The following is a 16,244-nucleotide window of genomic DNA, read 5'->3' as shown; positions in this document are numbered from 1 at the left end:
TACAGCTCTTAACTCGTAGTTCCTCACTCTCCTGCTAAGTGAGTTTTGTTTATCTCAAGAGGGCTGTCCAGGTTTTCCCAGATCTCCACCCTCTTTCATATCCACTAGGATATGTATTATGCACTAACCTCCAGCCTGGATTAATGTATATCAACCTCTGTCATTCACCTTATCCCACTGGAAAACACCCTTGAAATTTTAGTACATCAGTATCTCTAAACATAAGAGGATCATCTTCATCACCACAGGTCTTATGTACCTTTGTAAACCACAGCTGGCCATATGGCAGGTGCTCACAGTTTCTGAAATGAGTGAATGCATGACACACATTTCAGTGTACAGAGAACTGAACACACTACCCCCAAAATACCCCCAAGAATAAAGGGTTATTAGTAGGGTGTGCCTTAATGTGTCACAACAAAGGCCATGATTCTCAGTTTCGCCTAGAGCAAAATGCTTCATTTTCTTTCTTTAGATCGTATAACTCTTTGAGAATCTGATGAAAGCTATAAATATTAACCCTCTTTAAAAATGCACACATAGGGAAACACACTATAATTGCATACTTTCAGAAACTTCTCAGAAGGAAAGGAGAACATGGATTTCTACCATCTAAGATTTATTTAAAAATGAAGCTGAAATGATAAATTTTACTCCTTGAGAAATTATATTCAAATTCGAAAGACTATGGTCAAAATGGGGTCAGTTGAAAAACCTAAAGAAAAAAATAAAACCCATCACGTCTTGCAGGTGACACTAGCCTCAGCAGCAGCAAAAAGTATGAGTCATATTTCCCACAATCAATAGTGTGCTTATTTAGACAAGCTAACGTCATGCTGTTCTTATTGCACTGCACCCAGGGAGATATAACGGTTTCCAGTTTATTTTTTTTATTTTTTTTATTTTTTTTTCGGTTTCCAGTTTAAACGGACTTTCCTCAATTCTTAGAATTCTTTTGTTTCCCTTTTCTTTGTAATTATTAACAAGGTTTGTCTCCATTTCAATTATGATGAAACACTTCATGGGGGAAAGAGGGGCTATCATTTAGTCATTTAGAATATTTAGCTCCTAGGTATAAAGGCTGAAACCAACACATGTATTTCCTGTCTCTTATGCACTTGAAGTCTAGTGGGAAAGACTGGAATACAAATTCCAATATTCCTGACTTGCCAGTCCTTAGGGCTGAGAGACACCTTGTTAGAGGGGTGTGTAGTGTAGCCTGCTGTATCAGCTTGCAAAAATCAGCTCTTTGGATCCATCAGTGGTTTTGGATTGATGGACTGAAATCGGCTATGCTGGAGCACTTAAACCATGCAGTCAGTATCTGCTATAAATCATGGCTCCTCTGTGCCCAGCAGCTGTCAATCACTGACCACCATGCGGTGTCTTCATCACACTAAAATTGTGACTCTCATTCTAGGGCTCCTTGGTGGTAGCAGTTCAGGTAAGGAGGGCTTTTATCAACTTTTCAAATCCTCTCTCAACTACCTGTCTTAAGACCCAAGAGTACAGTATGTTCAACACCTTAGGCCATGCTAGCTACTTTCTCTGGATAGGGGACTATCCAATCAATTTGAGGCAACTCCTTATCCAGTGTGGTTAATCAAGAGAATCAAAAAATGTCCAAATAAAAATCATGGGTCTCTGAGTTTAGCACTCAGTTTAAATGATATTCTGGGAACTAATGCTAGAGTTGAAAAGCTACCAATCTACAACCCATCCCATGTTTATCATTAATCACTGTCTTAGTCTGATATAACATCAATCCTAAGTACACTCCTGGCACCGTTTTGGTATTGCTATTCGTGTTTTGGCTTTAAAGGCTGCCAACACTTTGCCTGGGTCTGCCAAAAAGCAAACAGCTTTGTCAGCGATATAAGCCATGTACAGAACAAGCACTATCTTCAACCTTCTGTAGTATGACTTAGGAATATCCTGTAGAGCATGACAATGTTAAGAACTTGGCAGACTAGATAATAAAACTCTTACCACCTCAACTTTCAGCAGTCTTGTATTACTAGCCAAAATCCATAACTACTCAATTTCACACTGGTAGTATGGTAGGAAAGAGCATGAAAACTGGTAGAGAACCTCTAGACTAGTGTAAGGCAGATGATGGTCCATGGAAGTGTCTGCTTGCAGATGGCTGAGGGTACTTACCTTCAGGTTATGGAGGGTTTCTGACCATTCCATGGAACCTATCTGAGGTATGGTAGTGAGGAGTAAACTTTTGGCTTTATTGGCATTTTCTTTCAGGGTCTTTAAGACCCGGTCCACTGAAACCTAGAGAAAAAAAAAACAGCAGAAAATGTTACTAGCAATTTTATAATTCCACTGCTGTTCACAGAACTGTAGAGTCAGTTCACTCCAATTCCAATCCCCTGGGCACTAGCTCTGCACTTTTCAAGGCAGGCTTGGTCCCAGAGGGGAGATGGTGGAGGAATCCAATGGTATCTCTGAAAAAAACTGCTGGTTTTCAATGTAACGTTTGAGAAACTTTCTCAGATGTATAATATGTTAGCAGGTCTGGAAAGATGTGGCTAATGCTCCTAACATCCACAATAGAATGGATTCCAGTCTTAAAACTGCTGCTACACTGGCTAGCCAATCACAAGATAAGCACATTTATCTTTCAAGAAGTCTTCCAGCTAATAAAGAGAAATGCTGGAATCAGAGTATTGTCATTTTTATAGCTCCCAATGTATTGGGAGCTCCCAAATGTATTTATATAGCTCCCAAATGTATTTAGCTCCCAATGAATTAATGGATGGACAGCTAACATCACAGAACAACGACAAAAACAAATCCCAAAACAAACAATCCACTTTAATGAGCTTCCTTACAGGAATCATATTAATTCAACACTTTTTTTAAAGATTTATTTATTAGTTATTTTTTTAAAAGATTATTATTCATGATAGAGAGAGAGAGAGACAGAGAGAGAGAGAGAGAGAGAGAGAGAGAGGCAGAGACGCAGGGAGAGGGAGAAGCAGGATCCATGCAGGGAGCCTGACATGGGACTCAATCCCAGGACCCCAGGATCACGCCCCGGGCTGACGACAGGCGCTTAAACCGCTGAGCCACCCAGGCTGCCCCTCAACACTAGTTTTGACACCTGAATTGGAACAAATCTCTAGAACCAGCTGTCAATTTAAAGGAAATACAGAGGACAGAGGAATCTGTCAAAGGAGATGTCATACCCCAAGGAGATGAGTTCAGTGATCCAGAAAGTTTCCTGTGGGAAACTCTACAGGACAAATGACCTAGTTTCTCTTCAGAACACTTGGAGGTAAAAAGTTGTGATATTTGGGATAACTAGAAATGTGAACTGTGCTTTGAAATATTAAGGAATTACCACTGGGATGTGATAATGATAATGTGGTTATGTTAGGTGTTATGGATAAAATTATGGATCAGAGTCCAGATGAAATATGATTTGGCCCTAAGCTGATACATTTACAATTGAAGCGGGATGTTGATTTACAAAAGCTCATACTATGGTCAACTTCTATATATCACCAAAATTGCTTCCATAAAAACGTTGAAAAAAAGTTGTGAATGTAAGATGGCTATCAGAGGTAGAGTACTTGTCACACCTCATTATACTTAGAGGGAATCTGGGGTTCAAGCGCACAAAGATTACATCTTTCTATTTCTTAGAGTTTTTATAAACTCCAGACCCATCCCACAAACACGGAAATGTATTTAGAAAAAAATGACAAGCACTGTAGCCAATGGGAGTTCCATCACTGTGGGAATTCAAAGCAGTGAATGGGTGTTGCCAAGTACCTGCAGAAGCAAGTTTTAAGCAGAGTCTTCCAGTGCAGGCTCATGAAGCATCCAAGAGATTTACCTTATATTTACTGTTTTTCCTTTGATTGATGTATTTTTTTAAGACTTTATTTGAGAGCAAGAGAGAGAGAGCATGAGTGGGGGGTAGGGAGCAGAAGGAGAAGCAGACTCCCTGATGAACAGGGAGCTCCCAATGCAGGGCTTGATCCCACGACCCCGAGGTCATGACCTGAGCTGAAGGTAGACACTGAACTGACTGAGGCACTCCTTCTTTTGACTGATATTGACTTCTTTGGACTCTGACCTCTCTTTTCTCTTTGTTTCTGCTGTTGGGCTCCATCCAAAATGCCCATTCTACTAACCTCTTCACAGTAAAATCTAACCCTCTGCTTAATGTCCAGCCTAAAAAACAAGTTTTCTTCTCAAACATTTCTGCACCACCTCTCTCCATCATAGCTGCCTGGTGATAACCACCCTCTCTTAGGAGCTGGCACTATAGCAGCTACTCTACATTTGGTTTAATTCTCCCAGAAATCCTGCAAGGTTAGAAGTGTAAGTGAAAAACCTCCACCCCTCACCTCTGGCTCCATCCCACACAGGAGTAGATGGATTAGAGAACTTGTCCAGTCTCACAAGTAAATGGAGCAACAGGAATTTGAAGGTGGGTGTAGGCAACTCAAATCTTTGCACCACACCAGGCCGCACATCTGGTTTAAAGCTCAATGACACACATGGCTGGGTGATGATGTGATCTCCGTCTGTGCTTTTCTTGTGGCATTTAGCATTATCTGCCTTCGTGCCTTACCACTTACACACAGCTTAGCTTCTCTGCTTTCAACTCAAGTGGCTCCAACTGACTTCTTTCCAAACCTCATGTAGTAAAGGAAAGCACCATTTGATCTGCAGGAGGCAAATATTACTAGACTGAGCAGAAAGCCAGAGGCAGGAAGCAACCTGCTCTTAGGGTGTGGCAGAGGCTGGAGCCTCCTGCTAATTGGAAGAAGCTTCTTAACATCCATAAGGCTGAGCGTGTCCCTTAGGTGACCAGAGCTGCCAAGTTAGAGATTATGCTGTGTCAGGATCTGGAAGTTTCTTACACACAAAATACCTTAGTAGTGCAGTGGTTAATTACACTGAGGAATCAGGACAAGGTATCCATGCAAAACAAAGAACCTGTGTTCAAGTACAACCCAAATTCCAAATACATAGATGGACTGACAGATGGATATCTTACGGTTTTACATGAAAATGGACAGCACAACAAGCATCTCTGAGATGGTGGGAAGGGTCATCTTGGAGAAGACGTCACCTCCCATAAGTGTGCTCATAATAGCTACCCGTGCACTTGTTCTTTACTTCAAAACTCCTTGACTGGGGGTGCCTGGGTGGCTCAGTGGTTGAGTGTCTGCCTTTGGCTCAGATCATGATCCTGGAGTTCTGGGATCAAGTCCCACATCAGGCTCCCTGCATGGAGCCTGCTTCTCCGTCTGCCTACGTCTCTGCCTCTCTGTGTGTGTCTCATGAATAAACAAATAAAATCTTAAAAACTCCTTGACTGTAATTTTGTCCCTTTTTCTATTTTATTTTTAAAAGATTTTTATTTATTTATTTGAGAGAGAGCAAGCAAGTGCGCACATGTACATGTTAAGGGGGAGGAGGGGCAGAGGGAGAGAATCTCCAGCAGACTCCCTGAGTGCGGAGCCTGACATGGGGCTTGGTCCCACGACCCTGAGATCATGACCTGAGCTGAAATCAAGAGTCAGATGCTCAATAGACTGGCCACCCAAGCACCCTCTGCCCCTTTTCTCTATTTTAAAATCAGACAGGGGACAAGACAAATGATTCAGCTTCTTCCAGGGAAATGTAAGGAGTGAAAAGACAGATGGGGAATATCAGAAGAGATTTAAGAGGCAGATCATTCAAATGCAATGTGTGGATTATAAGGGACCCTGATTTGAACGGTTATATGAGACAAGAAGGAAAATGTAAACAGTCTGGATATTTGGTTACACTAAGGAATTAATATCAATATTTCTTGGTTACAATAGTGGTATTGAAGTTATTTTGTTATTATTTTAGTTTAAAGAGGAGGCCTTCTGGAAAAATATTTACTTCAAAGTAATGAAGGCAGGGGAGAGAGAAGTGGGTAGGGGCACTATATATAGGACACAAGACTGGCCATGGCTAACTGGAAAGCTGTGTGATGGATAACTGGAGGTTCATCATACTAGACTATCAACTTTTTACAGATGTTTGAAGTTTTCCACAATAAGTAGAATATTTACTGGGACGCCTGGGTGGCTCAGTGGTAGAGTATCTGCCTTTGGCTCAGGGTGTGATCCTGGAGTCCCAGGATGGAGTCCCACATTGGGCTCCCTGCATGGAGCCCGCTTCTCCCTCTGCCTATGTCTCTGCCTCTCTCTCTCTGTGTCTCTCATGAATAAATAAATAAAATCTTTAAAAAAAAGTATATTTATTTTGGAAGCCTGACTGAAGTGGTCTAGTGTCTTCACACATCAGCTGGACCTCGCTATCTTTCCTGCCCAGAACCCATAATTGATCTCCCCTCTGAAATACTTACATAGTCTACTCCTTCTTCTCCACTCCACCCAAGGATGCCTGTCTTTCCCACCATTCTTACACCAGAAAGCCTTTTCAGACTGCAAATATTTGGTTGGGTCAATTGGATATGTACTGTTCACCATACTATTTCTGTAGAACCCTGAGCTTCCTTACACTGGTCAGCTTAACCTCTGCACTTCCCCCCCAACCCCGCAAAAGCCTCAGAATGTTTGCTTCTCACAGGCTTGTCTATCTGCTGTCATATTCCTACACCAACATCATCCAGTCATGGTAGGTTAAACAGATATGAATAGAGTCCTCTTATAGGGAAGAGGTAATAGGTCTTTCCCTTTGAAAACAAACATAATAACCAGTAGCACAGGATAAAGAAATGATAACCAAAACACATTTTCATCCTTAAAATAAGGCCCAAGTCACAATATGATTCCCATCACACCTACATGTCCAAAATGTACTGTTTATCCTTGGATCAAAGTGTCTTTTTCTTCCCTGTGGAGATCATATCTTCCAAGGAGAAGTATAAAGAAAATACCTGACCACATAGGGAAAGCTAACTTTAAAACCTGGTAGAAAGGCACTTTCCAGACCCAATACAATGGAACTAATAGTTAAGACACTCCCATGATGCCTGGAAACCCAGGTCATACATGTTGAGAAGAGAATTCTACGTACCACTTCCTCATGCTCCTTCCAGCAATCATAATCTGTTGCCATGGCAATACTTGCGTAGCAAATTCCAGCCTCCTTAGCAAGAACCACCTCTGGAACCGTGGTCATGTTGATAACATCCGCCCCCCAGGTGCGGAACATGAAACTTTCTGCCCGGGAGCTAAAACGAGGTCCCTCGATTGTGACCATTGCCCCTTTTGAATGGCACCGGAGTCCTAACTTTTTAGCCGTCTCTATGAGGACCTAGAAAACAAAGAACCACAAACTCAAAACTTACAAACATAAGTAACAGCTGAGTTATTTTGGGGTTTTCCCTGATGTTCAACATGTTCCATTACTTAAAATTTTTACTGTAAATGGTCAGTACCTCAGGTCCTCAGACAGTGCCTGGAGATCACAGAAGGGTGTTTTCTAGACCCTCACCCACTTACGTAACCCTGTTCCCCCAGCCCCTTGCACACACAGCTTACAGATATAAAAGCAAACTGTGAACTTTTTCTATATACCAGGCATTTGTTTATATACTTTAATTTCACTTATTTCTTTACAGCTTGAAGAGACTAAGCTGGGTTGTGAACATGGATTTGAGTCTGATCCCTTCCCCTCCCAGGCTGAGCGAGGGTGCCAGTCCGACTCACATCTCCTCAAAGACATGCTAAGAATGGTTTCCAAGCTCCTGATTGGTATTTCACACAAGAGCTAAAGACTTTTCTAGAACCCTTTTTTGGTTAGAAAACAATTTCTGGGTGGCTCAGCTAGGTAAGCATCCAACTCTTTGTTTTGGCACAGATCATGATCTCAGGGTTGTGAGATGGAGCCCTGTATCGGACTCCAAACTGGGCATGGAGATGGAGCCTTGCTTCAGATTCTCTCTCTCTCTTTCCACACCCCCCAAAAAGAAAATGGTTTCTTCATAATCTCTTTAGCCTGTTGCCTCTCCCAAAACACATACAAAAACAGAATGAAGCTATTCTGGTTTTTTCTAAGAATAAATTTATCATGATACCACTTTAAGGCCATGCATGGGTTTTAAAAACATTATTTAAAAGAATGATCACGGGCAGCTCGGGTGGCTCAGCTGTTTAGCGCTGCCTTTAGCCAGGGCCCTGATCCTGGAGTCCCAGGATCGAGTCCCGTGTCAGGCTCCCTGCATGGAGGCTGCTTCTCCCTATGCTACTCTCGCTCTCTCTCTAATAAATAAATTAAATCTTTAAAAAAAATAAATAAAAGAATGATCACTTTTTCCATAGTCTAATTATTAATACACATCTAATCCTCAGGTTATCAATTTCTAGCCTTTTTTTTTTTTTTAAAGATTTTATTTATTTATTAATGAGAGGCACAGAGAGGGGCGGGGGACAGAGACATAGGCAGAGGGAGAAGCAGGCTCCATGCAGGGAGCCCGACGTGGAACTCGATTCCAGGTCTCCAGGATCAGGCCCTGGACTGAAGGCGGTGCTAAACTACTGAGCCACCCGGGCTGCCCAATTTCTAGCCTTTGCTTCAACATTCCTTTCTAATTAAAAAATAAATTTAGCTGGAAAAAAAAATAAATTAACTGTTGGGACGCCTGAGTGGCTCAGCGGTTGAGCATCTGTCTGTCTTTTTGCTCAGAGCATGACTCCAGTCTGGGGATCGAGTCCTGCATCAGGCTCCCTGTGAGCTTCTCCCTCTGCCTATGTCTCTGCCTCTCTCTGTGTCTCTCATGAATGAATGAATGAATGAATGAATGAATGAATAAATAAATAAATAAATAAAATCTTTAAAAAAATCAATTAATTAATTGTTAACCTGATTAAGCACTGCCAAAAATTCACTTAATCTTTCAATGTTTTCATTTTCTCATCTGTAAAATGGGAATAATTAGATTGTATTATAGAAGTATTGTGAGGATTAAATGAGCTAAAAAATAATACAGCAAAGAATTGTATTGGGCACACTGTAAACACTGGATAAAGCTAAACCAGTCTTCTAACAATTACACTGGCACCTTCTACACTTAATTGCCAAATAATTGGCAAAGATTCCTGGGGTACTCTATATATAAAATAGTGTGACTCAGTGTCAATAAAGGCTCCAATTTAGGCCAAAGTCTAGCCTGCACATGTCAGAACCACATAGGCAAATTAACCTATTTCTTTAAAAATAATTTTCATTATGCTATAGCAACGGGAGAAAGAATTTTAATGAGAGCCCTGGCAACTCCAAATTTAGAAGCATGACAAGTCACAATGAACAGTTGAGGTTATATCATGTTTATTTATTATACTATATATGCTGAAAATAAGATTTTGCTGCTTAAAAACTTTCCCCTAGAGTACAGATTATAAATTTGTGGGCCTAAAGCATTCCTCCTTCCCCTACCTATGCCCCCCATCCCCAAATTAAAATACAGCCAGCCCAGTCCTGTTTTCATTAAATATCTTTTAAAATCCTGAATAACAAAGCTGTATGTCTTAAGCAAACTTCAGTACTTCTAAAGATAAGTGAAGGAATATCACAACAACCTTGTATACTGGGCTGTGGCATATTGAGTCTCACGTCACCCTGGGAGGCAGGTGCCATGATAGTGAGGAGGAGGAAGTGAAGGATTATGGATGTGGACCGGCCATAGAGACAGACTCCGGGGTCTTGTCACTTGAACCAGCACTTTGCACCAAACCACAGGCTAAGAGATCTCTGGGTCTGAGGTGAAGACTCTTTCATTTGCATGTTTGGAGCAAAGATAATGGAAATCCTGAATTTCCCACTATCCTGCAAATGTATTAGCAATATTAAATTACCCAAGCTAAATATATTTTATGTGTCTGGACTTTTGAAAAACTTGGCTTCTGATTACCTCCTAAAATGACTAGAGGTGAAAATATTTTTGGGGTAAAAGTGACATGGAACAAAACATTTACCCCACTACTGTGACAAGTATTTTTTTGTAGCAAACCACACTTCATCCCTTCCAAGGGAAAAAAAAAAAACTACCAGTTTTTTTGGTTCAATTTTCCAAAAACACTATTTGCATGTAAATACTTTCATATTTACCTCTTTATATATACACAAAAATATGGTACAACCACTGTTCACATCTTGTTCACCACTTGACAGTTCACCTTGACAATCCTTCCTCATCCGTACATGAAAGGTCATGTGAATGTTGAAAGTTAAAGAGATAATTATCAAGGGATACAGCATCAACTTCTCTATATTTCTGGATGGTATTTACAAATCTCTTTCAGAGTATGTAGGAATGAGGTCATATTTCAAAGACTTATTTTTTTCCTGTTTTCTTAAACCTAGTGTTCTTTTAGTCTTACATGGGAAGGTACCCTGGCTTAGCTACACCAAGAAGAGCTGAGTTAGCGTGGTCTCAAGGGAGGCCAAACCCTATTACTGGGAACAATCACCAAGCCACCACATTTGCATGTTGTCTGTATACATCATTAGTATTTCCCCTCTCTTATCTTTACTGCTAGTACCTGAAATCAGTGTTCCCTCCCTGGGACAAAATCTCAGGCCTATTCTCTCCTTAGTCTATTTCTTCCTAAGCTGTCCCGATTTTGAAATGGACAAGAATCTTATATACATCTAATACCCTTGGAAAGCAAATCTATTATGTGGACAGATCTGTGTTTCAGAGGGAAGACTACCAGCAGCATTTGATATATTCTGCTGGTATCTGTTAACATATATTTCCCAAATACCCAAATACAAACTTAACCTGCCATTTTTTTTTAAACAAACAAACAAAAAAAATGTATTTTCACAGAAATCACAGAGAAATCAACAAGCAGTGATATATCTGAAATGGCTCCCCCTGACTCCTGGCTTCAGATTCTAGATTTTTGTTTGGGTCCACAGTGAAGTTAAGGTGCCCTTGCTGTTAACTACAAGAAAACTACTTTTACACACTTACGAGGGCTGGACATAGAAGTTACAATAAATCTAAAAAAAAAAAAAAAAAAGTTACAATAAATCTGCTTTCCAGAAGTAGGTGTTAAAATTCTCTGAATGAGTAACATGCTTAAGTTGTTCCACTGATCTTTGTAGAGCTACCCCCTTAGTTCTAAGATTTTACTATTCCTAGAGAGGAGGCTGAACAGTAATAGCCAAACTCAGCTCAAAGGCCAATGATACCAATCTGACAATTTATAGATTATCAAAAACTGAATTAATAAAAGCAGTTACCAGTTGTTGGATGTTGCATACCTTGACAGGTAGAGTTCAAAGCACTTTGTAAGTAATAACTCATTTACCCCTCACACAGTTCTATGAGGTACACGTTATCATTACCTTCACTTTCCAAACAAGGAAACTGAGGCCTGGGGGCATGGAATAACTTGTCCAACAACACACAACTCTTAAGCATAAGAGCAGAGATTTGATCCCAAGTAATCTAGTTCCAGACTATACACTCTTGATTAATATGCTGTCCTACACTAAATTATTTAAAAGACATTCTGACAGCAAAATCAAAACCTATAAAAAAGGTAGGTCGCAACTTTGAGTGACAGTAGTGGAGGCAGTACTAACAAGGGGAAAGTCTTCTAGAAACCTTGCATAAGAAGCAAGCTTGAGAGGGGGAAAAGGGATCACCTGCTTAGCCAATCAATATAACTCTAGATGCCACCCAAGCCCTCCACAACTTATTTCGGTGCACCTTCCAGAAAGACTACGAACCTCTCTCGTTTTGGGGCAGAACGGTTCAGCCATGGGAATATGGCATACTCCTCTGGCACAGGCATGACTTCCATCATAGAAGGTCTGAGGCCTTTTGGTGGTCCTACAAAATAAAGTGAAAAGTTTTTTTTGTTTTTTTTTTTTTAAAGCTATCACTCCATCCTCCAGGGGCTGGTGAATCCCCTGTATCGAGGTCAACACCTTGGTCCTTCATCCAGAATCAGGAGCTCTGGATAAGCTGAAGGCAATTGTTGGAAAAGCCCCTTCAGGACAGTATTCAGTTTTTCTGGCTCTGGGTTGGTGGCAACATGCCTTCCAACAGGAATTCAAGGGTGTGGTCTCGTGACTGACAGGACAACTGCAGCGGACTGCAGGTACAACTCAACTTTGAGCTTGGGAGGTTGGGTAAAACACTTAAGGAAGTCACTAGGAAATTCCGTCATTGTAGATGTAGAGAGCTGTACAGTGAGCCCCACACATCGCCATTACCTAGATTCAACCATTCAAATTTTGTCCACCTTGTTTCCTCTGTTAGCTTTTCCATGGTTGCAAATCTCAGACTTTGACGTTTCACGCCTACTTCAGATGTACCAAAATACGGGATTTTTCACTGTAATGTGATGATCACATTCAATAAAAATTAATTCCTCAATACCAACTAATACACAGACCATATGCAAATCTTCCTGATGTCCTCAGAAGTGTCTTTCATTTATGTATTTTAAATTATTATTTCTCTTTAACAAATGCTTTTTTAGTTTCAAGTTCCAAACAAGGTCCTAAACTTGGCATTTGCTTGGCCTGTCTCTGATGAGAGTAGCTCCTGCCCTCCACCCCCAACCTTAGTCTTTCATTCCTTTGACCCACTGAAGAATGCAGCTATTTGTCCTGCTCCGCTTTGGGGACTCTCTCTGCCACATTATTTAGCTTGTTTCTCTACCCGCTAGAATTGGTTCGGAAGTCTCTTAGTTCATCTTTTTGGTAAAACGTTTTGAATCCACAAAAGAGAGGCTAAAATTAACCCGGAGCCAAGTCACCCTGCAATTTTTCACCCAAAGTTTTCAGAATAAAGCACCTTCTATGTCCTTTATATTGTTCTCAACTTGAACTCATGAGTAATACAGGAAAGAGAGTCTTCATCTTTCCTACAGAGGGGAGGGCCGGGGAGGGACAGCCCAAGGGAAAGGAGGGGGAGGCGGATGGCTTAACATCTACTTCCGGGAGCAGGAGGGAAGGAACAGCGTGGAGAAAATATACTGGTTGGGTTCATACAGCTGGTGTGCCCACCTACCAAAATTCATCTGTTACTTCCATCCTGTCACATACTAAAAACAGTAGCACTAGCTGGCACCAAAGTCGCCTGGCTTAATAACGAGGCCTCAGTGCTCTGCAGGGATGAAAACCTAGCCTGTGCTCCTCCCAGCCTTCTGTCCTATGTGTCTTAGGGGAAGGCCAAGTTAACACCAAAGCAGTCCCAGATGGGGTTGAAGCACAGGTCAAATGGCTGTCCTAGCCCACATACACAGAGGCTTTTCTCTTTTTGTACAATTAACCAATAAAATCGTGCCTCGTACTCCAGCTCTGGCTTGGTATCAGCCTTCCATGAGTCAAGGATTAGCAATATCCCCATTTACAACCGTGATGAAGTATGAAAACAGGGTCACAGAAACCTCCAGCAGCTATACACCCATAAATACCATAACACCCCTACCTTACCTATCTATGTCCTCTCCCTTCTTTTTCTACCCCTTCTTTGCCTACTCACTCCACTTCATTCTGAACTCCCATCTGAAGACAAAAACAGGCATTAGTTATGTCACATAAACTCAATACTCATTAACTATGGTTTTCACTCCTCTATCAAGTGGAACATTTTCCATTTTTTTCTTTAAACAAAGCTATAGGGCTTAGAGAGCAAACAGCCATATCTTTTTGATTCTCGATTTCTAATCATAAAATGTAGTTTATCCACCCAGCTTTTTTTTTTTTTTAAGATTTTATTTATTCATGAGAGACAGAGAGAGAGGCAGAGACATAGCCAGAGGGAGAAGCAGTCTTCCTGCAGAGACCCCGGTGTGGGACTCGATCCCAGGACTCTGGGATCACAACCTGTACCAAAGGCAGATGCTTAACCACTGAGCCTCCCAGAAGCCCCAGCAATGAAGACTTTAATACCATTATTTCTAATGGTTTCTAATATTCCTAGTGGCTATGTTGTTTAAGATCTAGGAAAAGGAAGGAGCAGCACATGAGAAACACCTCTTCACACAGCCTGCCCACCTCTCTGTGCTGTTCCACATAACTAACTTATGCATCAAACATTCAATGAAACACCTAATAACCTAAACTTAAATCACTGTAAATAATAATACTCCTGTCCAGCATAAAATGATAAGGTATGATTAATGCTGAAGGCATTCTGACTGACCAAGAGTGATGGGATTTACAATCACTGGGGCGGTGAGTGGAGCACACTTTTTCCTTAATACAGTATAGTGTATAAATGTATTTTTCTTTTTCTTATGATTTTCTGTAGCATACTTTACCATAAGAATATAGTATATAATATGTATAACAGATAAATAGGTATTAATCAACTGTGTGTTATCAGGAAGGCTTCTAGTCAATGGTAGGCTATTAGCAGTTAAGTTTTTGGGAGGTCAAAAGTTATACATGGATTTTCAGCTCAACAGATATGGGTGTCAGTGTCAACTGTAATTTGTTACAGCAGCAACAGGACACTAATACATGTACTTCTGTGGTTTAAGATATAATCAACCCAGTAATGGCTTCCACAGTAATAAAGAAACAATGCTGAAGGTTGGCCCCCACTCTGGCTTCTTTAGCAAGGGGACTGTGAGGCCTCTGGGAAAACAGATTCTGGGACTGACCAATCCAGTTGGCTTTACCGTTCACTTAGTGACTGTGTGCCTCCGGGAAAAGTCAATCTCATCTCTGCACCTCAGTTGGTATCCATTTTCTCATATTTAGAATGGGGAATAAATAATACCACCTACCTTCCAAGGTCGATATGATGACTTAAGGAGACCCGGGAAGCAAGTGCTCAGCACTACCAACTGCCATTTATGGGAAATCTGCCTCTGCACTTCTCACTTGCCAACTGCAGGGCCTGACACATTTACAGACCTCGCGTTCAAAGTATACAAAAACCGTGGAGGCCAGCAAACAGGGATCCAGGCTAAGAGAAGTCAAGTGTGCTTACACAAAAAAACTGCCCATGGAAGAGTGAAGGAGGCAAAATTGTGTTGTGTATTGGCAAGGGAAGTAAGTTCCAGACTGCCAAGGAGAAAACACTGGGCACTTTCACATACAGAACAGGGACAAGCCCAGAAAAAAACTGACTGGTAGGTTGTTTCTGAATCAAGACTCTTGAATTGGCTCTCTAATTTTCCTCCAAGGAAAAGTTGAGCAAACAACAAGGAAAACACTTGTTCTACCACAGAAGCAAACACAACTGCACATCTCTGAGGAGGCACATGTCCCCAACAAGCCTCAGCATGCAGGAACATGAGTCAATTAATCTACTGGCAAAGCAGGGCCAACGGCTGCTTCTAAATAGCATAGTTTTGGGGAAATGATTCCACTCACGTCTTAAAAGATATCCAAGTAGTAATGCGTATGGACAAATTCAAACTCAGTTTCTAAGAAAACAAAATAAAACAAAAAATCCTCCCAATCTCTCTTTTCTTCCTTTCTCTTTCTCAAGATTACTTATTTGCCCCAAAGAGAGGGAGAGTGGGGGGTGGGGAGAAAGAAAGATAGAATGCAAGCAGGGAGATGGGCAGAGGGAGAGGACAGGATCTCTAGCAGACTCCCCACTGAACTCAAGTCCAACTCAGGGTTCAAGGGCTCGATCCAACGACTCTGAAATCATAACCTGAGCCAAAATCAAGAGTTGGACCCCCAACTGATGGAGCCACCTGGGTGCCCCCAATTTCTCTTTTCATTAAAGCCTGAGCTCAGAGAGAAAGCGGAGGTGTTCTCCGTAGCAAGTCTGTCATAGCCACCCTGACACCCAGTAGCTCTGCTAGCAATTTATCCTACAGGGATATTCACACAAATAAAAGATGAGTGGGCATGACATTGTTACCTGAACCACAGTCAATAAAAACTGATTTCCCACTGAGAAGGCAGCTTAAATAAACCACATACCCAACAATGGAAGAGTGTACATGTGTTAGGAAGAACACAGTGGTATCTGACTACAAGTGTGGAAAGCTAAGAGAGATGGTTAAAAGGGAAGACAACACATTGTGAGCTAGGATAGAATAAAAAAGAAAAACTGTTCTTTTTCTAGCATTCCTACAGTCACATATTGTTTTTTTTCGTGTTAAAAAATACATAAATGGGGGATCCCTGGGTGGCGCAGCGGTTTAGCGCCTGCCTTTGGCCCAGGGCGCGATCCTGGAGACCCGGGATCGAGTCCCACGTCGGGCTCCCAGTGCATGGAGCCTGCTTCTCCCTCTGCCTGTGTCTCTGCCTCTCTCTCTCTCTCTCTCTCTCTGTGT

At 41.4% G+C, this 16,244-nt stretch overlaps 1 protein-coding gene and 1 long non-coding RNA gene across 4 annotated transcripts in view; one reads left to right on the top strand and one right to left on the bottom strand.

Moving 5' to 3' along the window:
• LOC112649861 (methylthioadenosine phosphorylase) overlaps positions 1-16,244 on the bottom strand; it is a 114,026-nt gene that overhangs the window by 64,521 nt on the left and 33,261 nt on the right. For 2 of the 3 annotated variants that reach the window (XM_025432361.3, XM_025432362.3), the window contains exons 5-7: positions 11,716-11,818; positions 7,048-7,287; positions 2,161-2,283 (exon numbers count right to left, since the gene is read on the bottom strand). In XM_025432361.3, coding sequence (XP_025288146.2) covers positions 2,161-2,283; positions 7,048-7,287; positions 11,716-11,818 — 466 coding nt within the window. The remainder of the gene's footprint in view (positions 1-2,160; positions 2,284-7,047; positions 7,288-11,715; positions 11,819-16,244) is intronic. The other variant, XM_049116188.1, reaches the window with a different exon arrangement.
• Positions 7,271-12,377, top strand: LOC118350218 (uncharacterized). Its single transcript, XR_007414036.1, has 2 exons — positions 7,271-7,803; positions 11,865-12,377. It is a non-coding gene; the product is annotated as an uncharacterized LOC118350218 (long non-coding RNA).

Source organism: Canis lupus, chromosome 11 (assembly GCF_003254725.2).
Source record: "Canis lupus dingo isolate Sandy chromosome 11, ASM325472v2, whole genome shotgun sequence".
Taxonomy (NCBI): domain Eukaryota; kingdom Metazoa; phylum Chordata; class Mammalia; order Carnivora; family Canidae; genus Canis; species Canis lupus.
This window is presented reverse-complemented; position numbering and strand designations above follow the sequence as displayed.